This window comes from Ursus maritimus, unplaced genomic scaffold (assembly GCF_017311325.1).
Source record: "Ursus maritimus isolate PB19 unplaced genomic scaffold, ASM1731132v1 scaffold_2, whole genome shotgun sequence".
Classification (NCBI taxonomy): domain Eukaryota; kingdom Metazoa; phylum Chordata; class Mammalia; order Carnivora; family Ursidae; genus Ursus; species Ursus maritimus.
Window position 1 is genome coordinate 75,091,844 of NW_024424452.1, and position 22,567 is coordinate 75,114,410.

A 22,567-nucleotide genomic window follows, 5' to 3' on the forward strand; every position below is an offset into this window, starting at 1 on the left:
ACCTGCTGGAGACTTATTATAAAGACACATGATTGCGGACCCTGGTGGGAGTGGAAATGAGCACATCAAAGACCTTGCATTTAGGAACTGGGTTAAGAGCATGTGCAAGTGGATGATTTTGTGTTTCTGTGAAGTGATGGAGGGCAACGGCAGGGCATGCAGGACAGTGTAGTGAGAGAACAGCACTTCTTTCTAGCATTAATGCCATGACACGTCAACTGCAATCCAGACGTCTCGAAATAATACAACCTGGGACTAGCAGCAATGATGATAATCACTTAAGAACTAGCACTTCTTGAACCCTTCTATGCCAGTGCTGTTCTAAGTCCTTTATACGAACGAATCTGTTTCATTGTCATGCCAGTTCGGTGAGCAGGGTGGTATTCTTCACCTTGCAGATGTGGAAACTGAGGCACAGAGAGTTTCCAGTATTTCGCCCAGTGTCACACAGCCGGCAAGCAGCTCCACTGGGATTTGAACGCAGATATACAAAGGTCTTGCTTTTAAGCCCTAGAGAGTCTCCTGGCTCAGTGCTTCCTCACGGGTGCCTTGCTCTCTCTGCTGAGAGTAAAGACCTCATTGTCTTCCGTAGAGCTGGTGGTGGGCTGCCATTTTGATAAGGGTGGGGGCGGATTAGGCCAAACCGTCTTGTCTTCTTGAGCAAATTATTGTTTGTATATTTGTGCTCAGTCTGGGCTTGAGGGATCTCTTTCTGCAAGCGACAGATCTCTTGACCGACAGGGACTTGAGCTAGACCCGAAGGGCATTGAGGTGAGAGCTGTCTGTGCCACAAGGTGCGGTACACTATGAGGGACACTTGTTGAGTTGATGGGGAGGGTCCTGGGGGTCCCTTCAGCCTGATGAGAAAGCTTGCCGGAGTTCTCCCCATAGGGAAGCAGTGAACCCCCCCGCCCCGCCCAAAGGGCTCTCCCCAGGAGAAAAACGAGGTCAACAACAAAAGGCAAGATTGCCTAGACTCCTACCCCACGTGGGTTAGGAGAAAGCGTGAGGCTCTCGGCACTGCTTGGCAACCCCTCACGCCTCAGGTGACAGTGGCCGCGGATCTGCAGGGACATGGCTCAGTTGTGCTGTCTCGATTCCACCATCAAAGCACAACCCTGAGGTTTGCCTTCCCACATCCTCTTCCCCCATGCTGCTAACCACAGCTCTCCAAACATGCTCTGTATTTCCACTCTTAAATCCTTTCCTCTCCCTTCAAAACCCCCATATCTTCTATGCCCCAGGCTTGGCCTGCTGCAGTGTAATGACTAACTTTAGACCAATAACCCACAGCACCGTGAAGCACCACTTTTGGTGATCTGAATTGTAAATAAGGACACCTGGATGGGGCAATGCTGGACATTTTTTTTTTTTAATGTGAAAGAGCAGTTTGTGAGCTAGTCTTACCCCCCTACAACAATAAACAAATGCTTTCTTGTACATTGAAACTACTTTCTCCTCCTCCTTTCTCACCCTACTGTGTTCTGGTCCCTCTTGGAGCTGTGGACATTTTGTATGTGAGCGGACAGAACTCTCCCTCTCCACGTTATTCCTCCTCCCTGAAGTTCACCCTTCCCGAGTCTGCACCGCTCCCTTCTGACCCTGGCCTTCTTTATGGCATTTATCACAACATGACACCTATTATTACTGAGTTGTATGTGAGCCAACTTCCCCAACTAGTCTGTGAGTCCTCTTGGATGGAGGCCACATCTTATCAGTTTGCAAAATTCATTTTTCCCCCTCTTTCTTTTTCTTTTTCTTCCCCCACCCCAACATCTGTCAAGCACCTATTACACTCTTGGAACTGTTTCGGTTTGCTGGGGATGAGTAAGACACTGGCCCTCTCCTTAAGGGTGTTGTCGACTGGAGGCAGAGAAGATAGATGTACATGCCATACTGTTATGACATAGTGAGATGATTCCTACACTCAAGGAATATACGAGAATTCGTGATAGACCAGAGGAAGGAATGATCAAATCTGCCCGGTGAAAGGAGGTGAAAATACACATATATTAAGCACCCATTCTGTGCCAACTCTCATGACAGCCCTGTGAGTATTATTGTCTCTGTGTGATTCAGAGACAAAGGATCAGAGGCATTAAATAACTATTCAATGATAAATTTTTAAAGTAGTGGAGCCAGTATTTTGATCCAACTTCATTAGACTTTAAAGTCATGGTCTTTCCACAACAACGCTTTACAAAGAAAGTGATATTAAAGTTAAATCCTGAAAAGAAGTCTTTGGATGCCTGGATGAAGAGGGGGAGACTGTCACAGGCAGAGGGAGCCTTTGGTGTGAATATACAGAAGTGGGAAATAACAATGCATCTGGTAGTCTCGAGCCCAGGGTAGGCGCTGGAATGGTGGAGGGCCAGTGCGTGAGGTCCAAGTGATGCAGGATGTGGCCAGGTTGGTGGACCAGGAGCTAATTCCCGAACAGCCTTTGTTCTATGGTAAGAAGTTTTGATTTTATACTGTGAGCAATGGAGAGCCAGTGGATGATAGAAAGCAGGGCACCGTTATGATTCCATTTGCATTTAAAATGACCAAGGTAATAGGAATGCCAAGGACAAGTGAGAAGCAGAAAGGCCGGACGTGTGCGAGGCCAGAAAGCGAGGGCAGGGCCGATTCTCCTTTCCTGATTTCTGCCTGGCCCTTCCACTGGCACAACCCCACGGGGTACCGGCCACGTGGTATTTTATACCAACCTTGCTCCCAGGAGCTGTGCAACTGTCCCACTCCACACCACACAAAGTCTTTCTCCCATGCCTTGTCCTGTGTTTCTGTCATTGTACCTAAAACCCTTGTTTTGCAGTTTTTCAAATTTACTTGCCTCTCTTCTTTTAACAGACTGTGAGCTGCTTCTGAGCAGAGAATAAGTCTCATCTCTTTAATCCCGGTAATTAGCACAGAGTCTGGAACACAGCAGGGACCCCATAAAGATTTCCTGAATGAGTAAACGGTTGAATACAATTCCGTGGGGCTCTGGAGACTTGTGTGGTCATGAGCCACATGTCCCCGAGCACAGAAACCCAGCCACTTATTATCCGAGTGAATTTCAACAAATCACTTACTCTCATCGAACCTGTTTCCTCAACTCTGAGACAGAAAAATGAAAACCTAATATACGGAATGGGCACGACAAGTAGAAGTAATGCAGCGTGCTTGCAGAAGTTTCTAGCCCTAGCAGCTCTTGACAAATGTGTTACGAGCTGTAGCGGATGCTGTCCCTGGCTGCCTCTTGCTGTAACTTCCTCCCTCTTCCCCTGGTGCTCCTCGCACCTTCCAAATAAACCACTTGCTCCGTAAATTCTTGCCTCAGGCACCATTGGTGACATGGAGAATTTTCTTTAAATGTCCAATAAGTATTTCGAAAGCAGATGATAGTTGCATATTTTGGGAAATTCTGAAAACAACTTTTAAAAATGTCATTGGCAGAAGTCTCATGAGGTTTTTTTCTTTTCCTTGATTACAAAACAACAGGGATTATAACCCACATTTTGCTGCCTCGTCATCTGGTCGTGGGTCTCAACTCCCTCCGGGTCCCGTGGTGATAGCCCTCTCTGGTGATAGGTTAGGTCTGTAACCTGGCCCACCAGGGAAGGACTGTGGCATCTTTGTGGTGTTCTGGGAAGAAATCGGTACCTGTGCTGTTTCTTCCTCGGGGAGGCGTTATATGGAACCTCGGCCAGGACATTATTCGTGTAACCTCTTCTTTGTTTCCCTCTCCCTCCTTGCGCCCCGCTCTCCTCCCAACACTCTTCCAGGTGTGGTTTCAGAACCGAAGAGCCAAATTCCGCAGGAATGAGAGAGCCATGCTGGCCAATAAAAACGCTTCCCTCCTCAAATCCTACTCAGGGGACATGACTGCTGTGGAGCAGCCCATCGTACCTCGTCCTGCTCCACGACCCACCGATTATCTCTCCTGGGGGACGGCCTCTCCGTACAGGTGAATGACTGGCCCACCCCCCCTTGCTCCATCTCCACATGTTGATTCTCAGCGGTCGGTCACGTTCAGAGCTGCTGGTGCGGCTGGCTGACATTTCTTACTGAGTTAACCTCTTCAGAGACATTCAACTTGCTGACACCCCCAGATTTTCACGGGAGATTTCTAGTTGCCCCAGGAGCAGGGTTTGGGGCAGAAGAGAGAGGGGCAGGCCATCAGCAATCTTCTCTTGGACTCAGGAACTCTTGAAAAGGTTTCAAAGATGGGGAAGAATCTAAAAGAAAAGATCATTAAGCTATGCCCAGAGTCCCTCTTGGCAACCATTCAGGAACAAAACTTGACTCCATTTCCAAATTTAAGATAGATGTGTTTCATTAAAGTCAAGTAGAAATTTAACTCGTAAGGCTCCAACTGTAGGCTCAAAGGCAAACTTTATGGTAAAACTGATTTTGAATTAAAAGAAGAGAAGGAAGGAATGGAAAAGGAAGGGAGGAAGGAAGGAGAGAGACAGAGAGAGGCAGAGACAGAGAGGGAAGGAGGGGAAATCCACTCCCATTCTGATCACGCTCATGGCCACAGTCCCTTGTTAGCAGGTGGGGATGTCTTATGATCCAATATACCTTCCTGTCCTACTGCGAATTCTCATCTCCATATCTGAAGTTCTTTGGGGGTCCGTTGGTCTGTGTGGGGCTTTTAAAATATAAAAACAATGTATAATTTACACTAAACTTTTATATTAAAAAGGTGAAAATTTTTCAAGAAGCAAATAACAGAGTACTATTTCAATTTCTTGGAGAGGCTTTTAACCTCCATTTATTATGCTGTTCAGATAATGCAGGTTAACGCCGAAGGAAAGCTGAGACCCAAGTGCCTAAAGCATCGTCATTGCTCCAAAGTGCCTTTCATTGAGCATAAACCTGACTACTCTTAGAAACCGGGTCAAGGCTGTATGCTCTCTCTGGCCAATTGCAGTGGAGGAAGTATTCGCAAATTCATTTATGATGCTTTTATTTCCTTTTTATTGTGAAGGTTAATTAGTGCTTTAAGGAGAGGTCTTAAACTAATGATAGGAGATTATTTCCCAGCTAAAGCTGAACTCCTGATGTGAAATGCCAAGTTTGTGAAATGCAAATACTTTTTAAAAGTTGATGGTTTTAATCAAAGCATAAGGCCTCACCTACATGGTCTTTCTGTTCCAAATCAGTTCCTTGAAAGAAGTGCCATAAACGTATTTGGAATTTTTTTTTTTAAATCCCCATTGTGAAATGAGCCTGAAATACATTGGTCTTAGAACTTAGAGACCCCATACATGGGAAATTGGAAATTTCTTCAGCTCTCAGATGTAGTAAGCCTTACTGATTTCAAAAGATTCGTCCTTTCTGTATGTCTGATTTAAAATTTAGACTCTTTTCCCATAGGAAAAATACATTTTGAAGACCATTGGAAATCACATATTCTTTAATATTTTAAATAAGTAGAAGACTGCTTTGTTTCTCTGATAAGTATTGGTAGCTCACAGACTCATTAAATGGCTTGGGAAATGGATATGGTTCAAAGCTTGATGTTTCAAGGTCTCTGGTTTGAATTTGGTCACGACCAGAAAGTATTGCTCCTTTTCCTGCCTGGGTCCCAGTTAGGAATGTTTCACACCAGCTCTAACCCACCCCGATGGCTGCCATGTAGTCCTTACCAGTGAGAGTCTGAGGGCAGTGCACTGCGTGGGGAGGGCTGAAATCCTTCCTGAATTAATATTGGATCAGATTGCCTACACCTCAGCCAAGGGTCAGACCCCAGGGCCTGCATCATACATATTTTGTTTATGGGCATCTAACTGAAATTAACATGCAATTGATCTGTGCCTTTTCGGGAAATGTTCTATTTTATTTTGAAAGATTATGTAGAAACGCTAGATACATTTTTAAAAAACATTCATAATTCCACCATCTTGACATACCTAGTTTGTTTATTTTTGCAATTAGAGTTCAGTATTTTATATAGTGTAGTCTCAGTGTACATATTCTGTATTCTGCTGTTTTCATTTAAAAATCATATAAGCGACTGCTTTTTACTCATTTCGTGGTATACTTTTATATAATTTTTTCTCTTAGATACAGAGTTTGTAAAAAAAATAGTTAAAAATCGCATAGAATCTGATTGTTCATATTCTGTATGAAGAATAAATTAATCTCCAGGTAGAAGTAGAAGAATGCTGGTTTAAAACAGTAATTTAATCAATATCAATGTTTTTGACCCAATGTTGACTGAAGTGTTTATATTTTGGTTAATTTCGAAAAGTGGTAAAGCTATTCTGTTACTAGGAGATTTTTCTGCTATGTTTAGAACCAAAATTATGGTTTCACATTTTGAAGCTTGGTAGGAAACATGTCTTGTTTAGGAAACATGAAAGAGAAACAAGTGACACAAAGCAAAGGAAATGACAGACCTTTTGTGTTATAAAAAATTAACTGGCTATTTCTGTTGGTACATTTATGTCAAGTTAGTTATCTCACATGTGACATTCATTAAAAGGCATTTCTTTTGGTTAATCCTTGGAACGCTCCTGTGTGCTAGCTCTGTCCTTGCTCTGGTTCCAAAGAAGAAACTGAACACTTGCCCAAGTTTAAGCCTTCAGCAAGCAGAATAAGACCCAGTGCTCGTGATCCATGTGTCTGTCCAGCATATTAGGCCACATCACCGTATTTTCAATCAAATTAAACCTTATATTATATTGAAAGTAGTAAAAAGGGTGAGACCGGGGAACTGTGTAAACATACCCCTTTGATTCAGTGTCTATCTCAGATCAGTGAAGCGTGCCTGCAGCCAAAAGCCACCTTCTGGGCTGTGTGAGCATCCCCTTGGGATGACTGATGTGGCTTGGTCATGCAGCCCAGGGACGGTGAGCAGACAGTTTTGCCAGAGAGGACGGCTTGCTGACTTCCACAGCTCTCCCCTGGAAGAGGAGAGGAGGAAACCAAGACTCAAAGCAATTGTTTGCATATGGTCAGAATTATGGGATGGGATAGAGCCAACACATTTTTTTCTGGGTGTCTTTTATATCCAGAGTGGCGGCTGTATAATTTATCATCCAAGCTGGGACACTTTTGAGAGTGAAAGGGGAGTGCTATTAATAATGACACCAGAACAACATGCGTAACGAGGACATACAGTTCACCCTATTTGTAGCATGACATGGCCCCGTCCGTTCCCTTGAGCATGTTACAGGTGATGACGTCAGGTAGGCAACTGAGTCATCAGGAGAAGCAAAGCATTCTGTCACACAGACACTACCGTCCTGGCAGGTGTCTTCGTTATCTACCCATCGCCAGTTGAGGGAAGCTTGTTTTTGGCACATACGCCCACTGCTTAGTTTTCCGTAGGCAAAGGAGAGTGCACACGGCACCAGAGGTATAAAAGATTATTTAAAAGACTAACGAATCTTGTGGGGCTTTGCCTCTTGGGGAGCAGCGATCAACCAAATCTCAGACTTTTAACTGTTTTGGCACATACGCCCACTGCTTAGTTTTCCGAAGGCAAAGGAGAGTGCACACGGCACCAGAGGTATAAAAAGATTCGTTAAAAGACTAACGAATCTTGTGGGGCTTTGCCTCTTGGGGAGCAGCGATCAACCAAATCTCAGACTTTTAACTGTTATTCTAGATGAAGTAGTCAAGAAGCCTCTCCCCAGAGACATCCTTTCCTATGGGAGCTAGAGAATGGCCTGGATCTGCAGTGTTGGTCTGCAGTGCCAATTCCAAAGGGAGGACTGGGCTTCAAAGAGAACTAGTGACAGGCGAGAGAGTGGCCAGCTGTCCCTGTCCACGGCTCCCTCCCCCTTCCTTCTCCTCCTCCCCCATTTGATCGTGGTCACGGTGCTGCCTGACATCCGCTGAACGCATTTGGCTCATTTCTCCCTTTCACGCTTTCAAAAATAGATCCTCGTCCCTCCCAAGATGTTGTTTACACGAGGGGCTTCATAACGGATTCTAACGGAAGACACTGAAAAGGTAACTTGTCAGAGGGGGAAGAGGGTGGCTGCTGGGGGCAGGGTTTAAGCGGGAATGAAGTATGTTCAAGAAAGCGGGTCTTGCAGGTTGAGCAATGCCACGAGCGCAGTCCTCAAGTGGGGAGCACTATGGGAAACCAGAGCCGCAGGCGTGTGTGTCCATAAAGTTACGGGTAGCCCGTCTGATAGCCTAGAGCAGGGTTCCTCCAAGATTACTGAGCATGTGACTCACCCAGGATCAGGCTGCAATGCAGACTCATTCTGTAAGTCTGCAGCAGGACTGGGGTCTGCATCTCTAACTTGTGTCCCTGTGATGCTGAGGCTACTGACACTCAGTATGAGGTGACCGTAGGATACGGGGCGGGGGTCGGAAGAACTGTGTTCTTGTCTTGGCTCCTGCTGCTCCCCAGACCAGTTGGATTATGAAGCTCTTACGTAGTCTTGCATCTAAGGTCGAGCTAGCAACGTTTCCCTACTGCACATCTCACAGGGGCGTTTGATTCCAGGTAGTCGATGTGCATTGCAAAAAAGAGATACAAAAGTCCTTAGACAAGAGAAAGATGCAAGGCTCCATGTATAAAAACCTTTCTAGAAAGAAAAGTCGAATATGGCAGAAGGATCCCTGAAACTGCAGTGCAAACTGAAGGCTTAACGTGGGAAACGTGGTCCAAGTTGGGTCTACTTTAAGAGCTAAATATGCATTTAAAAAATCAACTTCTGAATTTCAGAAACAGAAGTTAGAAAAGCTTATTTAAATCACAAAAGATCACTTCCAAAAGGATTTATGGGGTCTCTCTTTAAAAGTAAATTTCCGTAGGAAAGCTGGTGTGGAGTTGTCTTAGATGAAGCAGGTATACCTCTGTTCTCGCACTGACAAAAGCACAAGCCAGAAAGATGGTCTCCAACCTCCATACATCACAGACAGAGTCACAAAAGCCTCATGCTCTACAGCCTTTGGAAAAATCCCAAGCTGGTGAAACCTTAGGATCTCAGGATGACACACAGACTTCTCGGGCTGACAGATTTGTCTTTGGGGGGAAATTTTCAACAGCTTGTCATCATTTGTCCAACAGGGCCAAAGAGAAAACAAAGTTAGAGTTGAAAACTGAGGCGGGCATTATTTTTCCCCCAGAGCTCCTCAATTGTTTGGTGATTTGTGGGGCATACACCACGGGGGATTCAAAAGCAGAGGGGCAGGTGCCCGTAAGTTTCCTGGCTTTAGAATCATTCCGTATATAGAATTTTCCATGCTTCCTTGGTGTTTGGCAGTCATCTGAACATGTTCCTCCTCCTGACAAGCTTTCGGGGTAGGTTGAAATGATCAAAAATGATTTGTCCCCCGTGCAAATGGAACTCGAACCCTGCCGTGGTTAGCATTCTGCTGTCTGTGGCTGAGCTCCATCTGTTAGGAATCTCCAAATAAGGAGATGGAAAAATTTCAAGCTTACTTAAATGTGTCGGCTCTGTACAAGTCCCGGCGCAGAGCTGCTGAGTCAACAGATGGGACACAAGCATTTCTTTTTCATCTCCGATTCCTCAATGCACTTTATTTGGCAATGTAGTTTCTCGGTCACAGACACAAAGAACTGACATTCTTAAAAACTCGAGAGAGATGACGCTTTTGCCAAATCCTATAAACCCAGTCCCTGTACTCGGCTCGTGTCTGCATCCTGTTAGAGGAGCAGGTGGTCCCTAGAAGGTAGGACCAGTGGGCGGGATCTCTTAGTGTTGATAAGCAGGCCCTTGGTGTTATCATGTGCTTAATCGATTCAAATCACTTCGTTTCTCTCGTACTTTCTGATCCTGGGAAGCTTGATCCTGTGTAGGAATGAGTGGTCATTTTACATTTTTGAATGGCCCTATAAAATTGGTTGAAAACAGCTAATTAACCCTCCTTGGTTTCATCTTGTGAGAAAACGTTTCACGGTTCACTCTCTTCTCCTAACATTGACCTTCCTAAGTTTTGGCGGCATTGAAAACAGGTGGTCACGAACAATCTTTCACACTGGCAGCCAGTCAGGGCTCTCTTGCATCTGTTGTCACTCTGGGAAGTGGGTCCTCTCCAACTTACTTTTCATGCTGTTTTTAAAGCATGACTAAGCCGCTCTGGAGTACCCACTCATTAGTTCTGTCTTCTCTGACCTGTCGCAAGTCTTGCTTGTCACTGGTATGTCAACGGACTGCCCACTGCATGCCTCCATGGCTCTTTTAGTGCAAGTGGAGAAACTAGACCCATGTCAAACTACCGGAGGGAGCACAGACTTGTAATTCTTTAGTACGTGCACAAAATATCAGTGTGGTCTCTACTTGCAGGGTTATATATTCTAAACACTGGTTAAGAGGCTATGGAGTAAGACTGGCTCTGTTCTTTTATCCTATTTCTTAGAGTTACACAATGTGCTGGGGTAAGTTGGATTCATTTTCGAAGGTTTATAAGTTTCCTAAACGTTTCTCAAGGGCAAATGTTATCATTTATTAAGCTCCTAGGGAATTGCAAAGCTCATTCATTAATATCAGCTGCTTTTTTAATCTTCATGTCCCACTAACTTGAGGGCTGCCTACAAGGCATTGTCACAGTGTCGCTAATGCAGTGGTGTCCTTGTAACGGCACCACGGTACCATTGGACAAGGGTACTTTCTCGACTCTAGAAACTCAGGCTTCCATTGAAGGGAAAATGTCCTAGTGAAAATCCGATTTCCTGTGCAATGTATAACTCTAATTTGCATTGATTTGGTTTTGAGTTGGAAAATGGATTATTTTCTGGCCTGCATTAGAGAGAGAATCTCAGTATTTCCAAGAGTTGTGTTACCATATAAAGTCTTCAGACTAGATATCAGACGAAGTTAGTAAATTATGAAGCAACCATAGCAAAAGTGGCTGTAAAATAGGTAATGCTGAAGTCACAGCTATAGTAGACATTTCTAGAAAACAGTAATAACGTCTTCAGTAAACAAAAATAATCCCCCAAGTTTCCGGTCCCCTTTGTCTACTATAGAAAATGGACTACAAATCTCTATTAAATAGGATTTTGCTTGCCTAGTGCCTCAAAGGCTGGAAAACAGACCCCTTAGAAAATTAGGTCAAATACTTGAAAGAGCAATACTCCATGACAATCCACAATTTACCGTCAGAGAATTTTTTTCTTTATGCTTTCTCATAAAGTTTTAGCCTTCTGTTTCCAGAAGCCATTCAATTTTATTCTCACTGTTTAACAAATAACACAGATATCTCACCACTTCAGCTCCTCTTTTGTGTACTTTAAATGGTACTATGTACCATCTTCAGGATTTAATTCTCTTACAGAAACCTGGTCGAGAAAGGCTGATTTGGTTCATTTCATGATCCATAACTTAGGACTATTTCCCAAACCCGATTGTCTCTTTTCTCAACTGCTTACATCTTTGATTTCATTGAAACCTTAGGCTTCATTATATCCTAGCAATTTCTTGAGTGTAGGATTTACGGGTTTGCATATATTTCTGGTAGTGTCTTGAATGGAAGCAAGTAATTCATATAGAAATTAAATGAGGATATGTACATGGGTTTGGTAAATAAATGAAAATTGTTGGTATATTACTAAAAACAAAACAAAACAAACAAACAAAACTTGTCTCATTTTAACAAGTTGTTTCTGATCATTTATCTCACTCCTAATTGAAACGTGTATCAACCGGGGACTCTTTTTCTGCCCTTTTGGTAGACAGAGGTAAAAGTGATAGTCTGTTGTATAATTCTAACCTGTACTTATATTTGCTCATTTTTTACTATTAAAAGGTATTTTTGCTGGATCAAGAATATGTAGTCATCAGCTCCTGCTTCTGTCCCGTCCCTTCGATTTTGCTCATTCTATTAAGAGAGCAAAATTAATAGGAAGGACTACTTCCTAATGATAAAAGCATATTGGTAAAACATTTTTTAAAGATTTTATTTATTTATTTGAGAGAAAGAGTGATTGAGAAAGAGGGAGAGCTCAAATGGGGGGGAGGAACAGAGGGAGACAGAGAAGCAGACTCCCCGCTGAGCAGGGACCCAGACATGGGGCTCAATCCCAGGACCCTGAGATCATGACCTGAGCCAAAGGCAGAGGCTTAACTGACTGAGCCACCCAGGTGCTCCTGGTAAAACATTTTGAAAAAAATCATTCACAGCAGGATGACAGAGATCATTGACATTGAGCAGGAATCCGTTTAATCATACTAGATATTTCTCAGTTATCTATTCGTTAAATACTTTCTTGAGTGTCAGATACGTGCCAGACACGATGTTTGCTCTACCTGGGGATATAGTGGCGAACGAGGTCAGATGTGGTGTCTCATCTATGGGCTTAGAGTTGAGGAATTGAAATAAGTGCTAAAAGGGAAATTACAGGATGCTCTAGGAGAACTAGCTTTGTGTAGACGGTTAAGAACATCTGCCCAGAAATGGGTAAGACTGAAGCAGGTAAAAACGAAGTGGAAGAATGTAGGATTCTTTTGGAACCCTACTGAGTCTTCCTCCTTCTGCCTTAAGACACACACACACACACACACCCCAGTGCTATAAGTATTTCAAATTAAGGATGTGTGTTTCTGGAGAGACCTAGTGATCTGGGACTAATTATATTTCATTAACCTAATTTTCCTGGGTTAATTGCTAGTAAGTGAGCTGAAATAGGCTATTGTGAGTCTTGACTATAAGTTTCGACTATATGGCCTCCAAAATAAGGATTCATGACACAGTGTCTCTATTTGTAGAGTAGCTTTAGTTTTCTCTCATTCTGGTCTGTCACTGGATCCCCAGAACCACAAATTCCTGTGTGGCTGGTAAAATTGCACTGGAATGCAGGCGACAGCGGAGCGCATGTCATTCCGTTTATACGTCTGTCTCATTTCAGGCTTCAGTTGAAAGGGATTTTGCTAATCTTAGAAACAACTAGAAACATTTTCATTTAATTAAAATGAGTTCCCTTTTAACTGTTTAGTAGACAGTAATGAATAATTTGCCTCCAAGTCTAAGAGACCCTTACTTTTTCCTTTAAAAGAAATTCATGGATTCGATTAACAGAAAACCACCAAATGCACATTTCTGTCCAGCTGCATTTCTAGGTCTTAATTACCATCTCTGACAATGAAAAACAACTTCAGGATTTTCTCAGGAATAAGGACAAAAAAAACCAGTTATCTCTGAGGACAGCAATCCTGAAACTGGCTGGAGTCCTTGCTTGTTTATCAAGGGGATTTAAACATTTCCCAAATAACTGACCCAAGAGGCATCCTGAGCTCCTCAAGTCCGTTTGAGAAGAAGCTACAATAAAATCAAGGCCAGTTGGGATAGGAAGCTCTGGATTTAGCAATACTTAGTGCTACCAGCCATTGAATCAGGAACGGGTTGCTCAACGGGTCTCAAGTACACTATTTAGCATGGTCTCCATTGATGACCCAAAATATGTCAGACTTCAAGTCAACTACTTAGAGTGCAGAGGGCAAAATGCCCTTTCCTTTTCAAATGCCTGCTTTTCTTGCTCGCTGCTCCCACAGGCTGGTGATGGAGGCAGGAAGAGAGATTGAATACTGTTTCAGTTGGTCGGCCGATGAAACATCGTGCTATTCAACATAAGCAGCTTTCTCCTCTCACCCCAGAAATAAATCATTACTCACCGTGGCCAACACGGCGAATACCTCTCCCCGCCCTCTTCCACTCTCCTCTGCTTTCCCTTGCCCTTCCGAACACTGCCATCCTTTCCCAAGTGCCTTAGACCCATGGAAATCTGGGGCTGAAAGGGACCTCAGAGGTCATCCATCCAGCCCACCCGGCCCCACCTGCCCCGTGCTGAGACTTGCATCCATCTGGGGCACAGACTTGCAGCTTCGTGAAACTAATGCCTGTTATTCTCCCCGCTCTCTCCTTTGTCCCTACAGCGCCATGGCTACTTACTCTGCCACATGTGCCAACAATAGCCCTGCACAGGGCATCAACATGGCCAACAGCATTGCCAACCTGAGACTGAAGGCCAAGGAATATAGTTTACAGAGGAACCAGGTGCCAACAGTCAACTGAGGAAAAAAAATAATTAAACAGGCCTAAGAAGAAATCAAAAACCATAAGACACCTATCCTGCTCTGTCATTCTTCATCCGCTGGAAAAAATAAATAAATAAAAACAAACATACAAAAAAAAACCTGAACTAAAATATTGGGACCATGGCAGAGAAAAGCAGGAGAGGAGCAAAATGAAAATTAGTTAACCAATGTTTCTCCTCCCTCTGGGATACCACCACCACTGGTTTCTGCGTGTGTTAATTTTGTTTTTCCTTCTACTCATGCGCTTTGCTTTAATATACTCCAAGCTTCTTCAGTTAGGTTCAGCCCACCCACCCCCATGATCTATGGGTTAAAACAAAACAAAACAAAACAAAACAAAACAAAACAAAACAAAACAAAAAAAACCTACAGCAGCCAAAGAAACCGTATCTATATTCAGAATCATTGTCTAGCGTCTCCTCAGTGACCTGTTTGAACCTCAGTGCCTTGCCCTATCCTTCGTCCCAGTTCTCTGTATAGAAGCTCTAGGAACTTCTGAAAAGCCAAAGTCTTTCTGAAGAATCTGTGCCAGACACGATTTCCTGTCTCATTGTCTCCAGGTCTGTTGGTCATGGTAAGGCTTTTCCATCAGCTACTGTTAAAAAAGCAAGTATAGACATCTGGTCACTGGCTTGTTTGATCCAATGTGATTGGTTGTGTCTGGCTGATTCAGAGCTCTAAGCTGTAGATCTAAGCTCTTCATATAAGCTATAGATTTAAGCTCTAAGCTGTAGATGATAATATCACCATCACCACCACCCCTCACCCCCATCCAGGCAATCAGCTCTCTTAAATTAAAGATATTTGTTGTTTCTCAATAATTTGCTGTCACAGGCTTGACACTCGAGAGAGGGAGAGAAATTTCTTTAGGAAAACAAAGACTGAGTTGTGACAGGCATGGCCTACATCTCTTTAGTGCCTTAAGGATAGTCAGATGCACACTTATATATATACTGTATATATTTATATATTTTATATATATATATATAAAATATTCTTGCAAGCTTGAGTTTGCAGTTTCTCAAACACTACCAAAAGCAAATTTCACACCCTCACCACTGTCCTTAATCTCTACAGTGATGAGGGGTTTTTAGGGACCTTGTTTCCTTTCTTTCTTGACACAAAATTCTCATTAAGGCCACAGAGCAATTAATAGGGCATCTGTTTGAGAACAGGTCTCATTTTCACATTAAGGCTTTAAATAAATTAGACCCTATTTGAGGCTATAAAAATGTTCTTGGGTTTGGAGCCTGAGCTCTGGTGGAATGGTAATGTATCCTGATACACCTTGGGAATTACGCTTAGAGGAGGGAAAGCCATGTCATCATCTGCCCCTTCTCCGCTCAACAGGAATCTGAAAGACACGTGTTTAAATGGAATCCTTAAAGTCTTGTCTAAATTCGAAAAATTTAAAAGGCAACTGTGGGCTATTCTTTTACTAATACTTTGAAATAAAGTTTAGTGCCTAGGGCTGTGAGCCAGGACTGACCTGTCTTTGTTTCTTTCTTTTTGTCTCCAGCTGTGCTTTTGTAACTTGTCAGGTGGACTAGACCAAACCACACCACCATGCTGTGCCTCAGTTTACCTTTTTGTAAAATGGGTTTAACAATACTTACCTACCTCACAGGGGTGTTGTGAGGCTCTATTCATTTGCTCCTTCATTCTTTCCTGTATTCTCTGTTTGTGCAGCACTTTGTAGCCATGGGAGGAAAGGGACTATAAAAGTATACAATGTTAATGGAAGGATACGGTACCTGGAAGCCTTGTTTTCTAGCAAGGAAATGCTACCTTGCTGTAAATACTTATAGCCTTGTATTTGGAAATGAGAAATAGGTTTATATTTACAGACCTCTCAAAAATCACATCACTTGACCAAAGAATAATTTAAGATACACAGAACAGACATATTTTTGACATATTTTTATCCTGACCAGGTTGGTTCTAATAACTTCGGTTATCAGTAATTAAAAAGCTTTAGATTGGTTTTGGCCAAATATGCCAACTCTGAGTGACAGGCATGGACTGTTGAGTTTAAGATGCACTTTCAGCACACATTTGTTCCCCCCTCGGCCTATCAAGTTGAGCTAATGGTGGTATTTTTTCAGCCAAACAGCCACCAATCTGAAAATGTATTTTAAATGTTGAATCTGTACTACTTTTAATAACAAGAAGAAAGCCCATCTTCTTGCATTTTGCTTTCATCCACTGATTCCCTCTTCTTTTAGCATACTATTAGAATATTTCTTACTGATGTTTCATGTAGGCTGGCTGAACACCACATATTACTTGCTTCCTAAGGAGTCCCTCGACTAATTCTTTTGTCCCACTAGTCGCTACGGATTATCAAGATCCAAAGGAACAGTGTAGTCTAACAGATGAAAATGTTCTTTGTGAAATGAGTGAGATCCAAGAAATTGGTGAATTTTTGGAGTTTGGACTTTGGGGAGAATAGCTAAAAGTGAGTTTGGGTTATAGTGCAGAGAACAGAAGTGATACATGACTAGATGTTGCTAGGAAAGGGGAATTTCCAAAGAGGGAGGAAAGGAGTAGAAGATCATGTGAAACAAAGTCATTCGAAGCTTTCATCCTGACATCCGTTTTCAGTGGTGAACAGAAAAGCCTGAACCCAAAACCCAAACACTATGTGAAACTGGGCAGTTTTACCACCAATGCCTGGGAAGCGATGTCTGGGAAAATCAGAGGGTAGCCAGAGCTGGTCAGCCATAGGAATTTTCATCGCTAGCGAATCAACACCACCGACATTTATTATCTAAACACCTGATCAAGAAGTATACACACGAGACAAGCACTCAGTATTGTCCATTTATTATTGATTTTTTTAAAGTAGAAGTTTGATATATGATTTAGAGGAGTAAACTTTTGGCTTCCAAGCCAGGTCTCAACAGAGGGCCTCAGGCCAACAAAGTTCCAAGGCACACCCCCTGTTCCTCGCCATCATTATACCCAGATGCAAACTATCTGTCTGTGTCCCCAATCCCTCCCCAAACAAGATGCTGATTTGTAGGATACTTGGCAGGTTAAGTCAAACCAAAAGAGGTGATTGAATAAAAAAGGGAATGACACTTAGGGCATAAAGATCTCATAAGAAATGTAATATGTAAATTATATCTTGCTTTATGATGTAAAATATACATTGTTTGCGCTAGAATAGAAATGATTCCTTTTCAATAAAAAGAAGAAGGACACTACTCTGCGGTCTTTTATTATATATATTTGAGTCTACTGATTCTTTTCTCTTTGAACTTCAAAAATAGATCTGCTAGGACCTAAGGGTACGTGCAGGAAAGGGTGAAGATGAGAGGGATTTATGAATAGATCTTTTATTGAAGTGTGATGGTATTTCCTAAAAATGAAAATGATCAATTCCTCAAAAGCAAAGACAATGGTGGGAGGGAGAGGGGGCACTTATTGGTATAACGGATAAAGTGAAACTTTTATGAAAATTTAGTTATTTTTTACCCACTTCTTTAGAATCCACAATACCAGCTATGTATGACAAAACAGACAAAATATAAAGCACAGACTTTTATTTTAGAATAAAGAAGTAACAGAGTAAAATGTAAGCACCTATTGTGTTTAGTGCTGAGTGTGTGGTAATGGGGGAGGAAATAGTAAACCAAATTGGGAGAGTTGGGTTCTGTTTTCATACAGATTAAGATCTGATTTAAAAGGGAACTCTATGAGGAACCAATGTATGCAACAGTTCAAGACAATGAATGAATGTGTCAAACAAATAGAGTAGACAGGAGTCCAGAAGAGGAAGAAAGAAACACTGAGCTGAAGTGGGAGAGGATTTCACGGAAGAACTGGGACTGTTTAATCAGCTGGGACTGGGAGGAGAGGAGGTGCTGCTTTCAAGTCGGAGGGCATAAGAGGGATAAAGGTGGGAACACAGGAAGGAGGAATTTGTGTTCAGGGACCATGGCAATATGGGCCCAGACGGGATGGAGGGTTTATTTTGAAGCCGTGTGGAAGAAAACACTGGAGATTGAAATTGAGCCTTCATCTTGCAGAGTATGGTGTGTCAGGACAAAGGAGTTTGGAATTTTGCTCAGGCCATAGAAATCCATTGAAAGTTATTAAACAGGAAAAAAAAAAAGAGGTCATGCAAAAATACTACTTTATAGCATTATTGTAGTAAAGAATGAAGATAAACCAGAGCAGAACAAGAACTAGAAGCAGAAGAACAGTTACAAAGGGGACAAAAAGCAAAGGTTGAATAGGAAATATCTTGCAAGGAAAGAATCAACAAGACAGGAGTAAGAGAATAGCGTCTAAGATAATACTGGTTTGAAACCTGGAAACTAGGAGAACGAATCACAGACAAAACTGACAAAAATCAACAGAAACCGTGCAGACCCAGGGACAAAAGGCAGTAATTGTAGTTTTAGGTGTGTTAACTGAATTTGAAAACCGAAATGTAAGATAAGATATGAAAGTTTGGCTTGAGACCAAGGTCAAGGATGGATATAGAATTTTGGGATTCATCTCTAAGGAGGTGATACCTTGAGGTGCAAGAACGAATGAGTTCTTCAAGAGGAGAGAGCATCATTGTGCTTCCATTGGAAATCTAGTGGACCCCTGAACAACACACTTTTGAAATGTGCAGATTCACTTATATGTGGATTTTTTACAGCACAGTACTGTAAATATATTTTCTTTTCCTTACGATTTTCTTTTTTTTTTTAAGACTTTATTTGAGAGACAGAGAGAGAGGGAGGACAAGCGGGGCAGAAGGAGATGCAGACTCCCCGCTGAGCAGGGAGCCTGATGAGGGGCTCGATCCCAGGACCCTGAAATCATGACCTGAGCCAAAGGCAGACGCTTCATCAACTGAGCCCCTTTATGATATTCTTAATAACATTTTCCTTTGTCTAGCTTACTAATTTATTGTAAAGATACAGAATATAATACATATACAAAATTTGTGTCAGTAGACTTTTTCTGTCCTTGGTAAGACTTCTGGTCAAGGGTAGGCTATTCGTAGTTAAGTTTTAGGGGAGTTGAATGTTTTACATGGATTTTTTACTGCACCGGGGGCAGTGCTCCTCCTAATCCCATGTTGCTCCGAGGGTCAACTGTAGTTTCAGCCCAGGGAGGAAGATTAGACTTTGCAGAACATCTACACTGGAAGAGAGAGCTACAGAAGGCAATTTACAAGGAGCTGTTTGAGAAATAGGAGGAAGATCAGCTTGTTTGTTATCCCAGAGTTAAGAAAAGAGAGTCTCAAAGAGAAGGGGATGTTTAGCATACTCAACTGCTGTAGAGCAGACCAGCCTAACTGGGGATGTAAGAAGGGCCATTGGAGGCCATTTTCTTGAGTACAGTTTACTACGTACAGTGCTGGAGGAAGAAGGTACATTTTGACAAATCATGGTGAGAATGAATGCTTTAAAAAATGGAAATGGAAGCAGTGGTTTATAGACCACTTCCTTGAGACACTTCAACAGTGAAAGTTTATTAATAAGGATTCTTTTAGCTGCAGGTGGCAGAGACCTACCAACTGGTTCAAATCACAAGGGATTTTATGTAAAACCCACTAGGGTTACCCACTGAACCCAAAGAAGTATTGCTGGAGCCAGAGCAGCTCCTGGGATCCCAGACGCTGGAATGAGGCCTTTACCCTTAGACCAGGCAAGGTCCATACACCCTCCCCGGAGCCCAGCAGCACTCTTCCGACTGTGTTCCCCCTCTGGGCAACAAATTTGCAGGGCCAGCTGGATGTGCTCACCTGGAACCTGCAGTCGTAATTGTAGACCATCTTTCAGGCACTTGGGATTTAGAATTTCCTGTCCCAATAGTCTGGAGACCACTTTCAGGACCCCCATGGGCCTCTCTTCCCGGGACCACTGTTTGTGGGCATCAGGGTGTGTAAATGGATCTCGGATATACACAATGCTGTTGCCTCAAACCTTTGTATGTGGAGATCTGTTTTTTGGTGCAGGATGGGCTGATGTGAAAAGAGAAGTGGGCAGGCCACAGGCTGGGGTTCTAGGGTCTGACCATCTCCACACTGCCATATTCTGGAAAGGAACTCCAAAGAACTTGAGAATTCTACAGATCAACCTGAATTTTCCAGGTTATTATGAAAGTATATTCATTACGATAAGAGGTAGGGCATAATTTGTTGAATAGTTTGTTAGTTTGATTGATAATAGAAATGTATGGATGTAAACACGTGGACTTTGATTTGTACGCTTACCCAGACACTGCTGAGTGGGTGAGTGCCATACACCTCTTTTAAGATCTGGCTTGGCTACCTTTTGGTTCACTTTCTGGAGATTCCATTAAACAGAAACCAATACCAGCAATCTTGTCGAGACATAATTCCTGAATATGGATCCATCCTGGCCCCACTTTTGTTTTTTCTCTCAGAAATAGGACTCAGAGCTCTGACCACCCCTAAGACTTCAGTTTAAAGCCTTCGTTTAGTCTTCTTCCTTGGGACAAGCTGACAGAAGAGTCTTGAAGAGTTTACCTGCCCCCTCTCCTCAGCAGCATCTCGTATATGGTGCTTTACAACGGATGGAGGCTTGACACTTTGCATCAGGCTTGTGGGGAGAAGGGACAGCAGAGAGTTTTGGGAAGGGGCTGAGAAAGAAGACTTCCAGTCATTTCTCTAGCTCTTTTTAAGCCCCTGTACTTTCCACTGTGTCTCAAACCTTCTGACTCTGCTTGAAAAGGGGGAAATCTTACATTTTGCAGAGTTTGCTACTGTCTGACCCTTAGGAGTCTTGGAGGTCTGGCATTAAGTAGAGATCTTCCCTGTTCTACCAAGCACCTCATGTTATGTGGTTCTAAATTTCAAGGCCTGTAATAAACAATGCTCCAGTTTTACCTGTCAGTTTCTCTATTGTCAGGTACATTTCAGTTGCAAGTGGCAGAAACCCAACTCAAATTAGGCGGAGATGATTTAATTAGATTTGTTTGGTGGATGGGGGGTAAGTGAAAGAATGAAAGGAGGAGCTATAGGAACTAGGTTAGCTCCGAAAACCTCAGGCACTAGACCTGAGACTTGACATCATCAGAATTCTCTGTCTGCCTCTCATCTCTGCAGGCAAGTTTTCTCCATGTAGCAGGGAAAGTGGTTACTGACAGATGCAGACCTCATCCATTTCACTCTGGAAAAAAGATCAGAGAAACAAGCTCTTGTTACAAAAATCCTAGGGGAGGACTCTATTGTCCTGATTTGTTTTGTGGTCACCCATGACCTAGACACTGTGTCCTGTGGGTGGAGGGGTACTGAGCATCCAGAGCAAGGTGCCTGTCTGTATCAGGCACCACTTGGGCACCAACAAAATTCCTCTTGTCCCTATCTCTAGTTCTACGCACTACTGCAGCACTCAGTCCCCAGGATATTTCAACTTTGGAGGCCATATTTTAAAAATGGTAAAGCAACAGTCAATCATGGACCCTGAAAAGTGACTGCAGGAAGCAAAACTACAACTCTTGTTGACCAGGAAAATTCTTGGAGCGTTACATGACAGAGAAATAAAGTTCTCTTATGTTTAACCATTACACAACAAGGTCCATTTGTTACTGCAACCTAGATCAACCTAACTAATACACCTCCTTCCTCTTTCTTCTCTCTTTCTTCTTTTTCTTCCTTCCCCTCCCTCCCTCCCTCCTTCCTTCCTTCTATACTACCTGCATTTCAAGATGCTTGTTACATCTCATAGACTTACAGCTGTCAACGACCACATATTCTAATTCTCCCACACTGGACATTATATGGTTATCAATATAATGGATCTTCTGCCTTTTGGATTACTCCTAATAAAGTAATTGAATGTAATAGTAAATTAATACAATAAATAACACTTTCAGTAAAGTAATGCCTAACACTCTGGACTTCCTGGAAAACATCTCTCAAAATGTTATTCTAGTTATAAAAAAAGCAGCATTCCTGAAAGGAAGATAACCAGGTCATCTAGAAATTGAAGGCATCTGAAAACTATTTCTTGGAGTCATGTATTTATTTGCTTAGTGTCACTCGGTTAAGAAGAGGTAAATTAAGGCTAGCAAAACTGGACAGCTAGAGAAACTCACACATGTGCACGGGAAGACATGAACCAAAATGTTCATTGCAGAATGATTTGTAATAACAAAATACTGGAAACAAACGAAATGTCCATCAATGGGAGAATAAATAAACTGTGGTATATTCATATAATGGAATACTATTCGGAAGTAAAAAATGGATGAATGAACCATGGCTACACATATCCACTTGGATACCTCTCAGAAACATAACTTTAAGGGGAAAAAAATAAGTCACAGAAGCCTGTATGACACTATTTATATGAAGCTTAACAATGCACTCTAAAATATATATTGTTTGTGAACATGAGTGTATGTGGTAAAAATATAAAAAGATGCATAGGAATGAAAAACAATTTCAGAATAATAATTTCAGAAAAAGCAACTTCTGAGTAAGGAGGTCGGGGATTGGAAAGGGTACCCTGGGCGCTTCAAACACATCTGAAATATCTTATTTCTTAAAAAAAATATGAGAAGCAAGTATGACAAGTATTAAC

General features: G+C 42.4%; 1 protein-coding gene across 2 annotated transcripts in view; it reads left to right on the plus strand.

Moving 5' to 3' along the window:
- The window catches only part of PRRX1 (paired related homeobox 1), a 74,047-nt gene extending 56,829 nt beyond the window's left edge, over positions 1-17,218 (plus strand). Inside the window, exons 3-5 of one of the 2 annotated variants that reach the window (XM_008696032.2) lie at positions 3,768-3,949; positions 7,879-7,950; positions 13,848-13,934. In XM_008696032.2, the coding sequence (XP_008694254.1) occupies positions 3,768-3,949; positions 7,879-7,933 (237 nt within the window). In that variant the 3' untranslated portion in view covers positions 7,934-7,950; positions 13,848-13,934. Of the gene's footprint in view, positions 1-3,767; positions 3,950-7,878; positions 7,951-13,847 lie in introns of both variants that reach the window. The other variant, XM_008696025.2, reaches the window with a different exon arrangement.
- Positions 17,219-22,567: the final 5,349 nt, after the last annotated feature.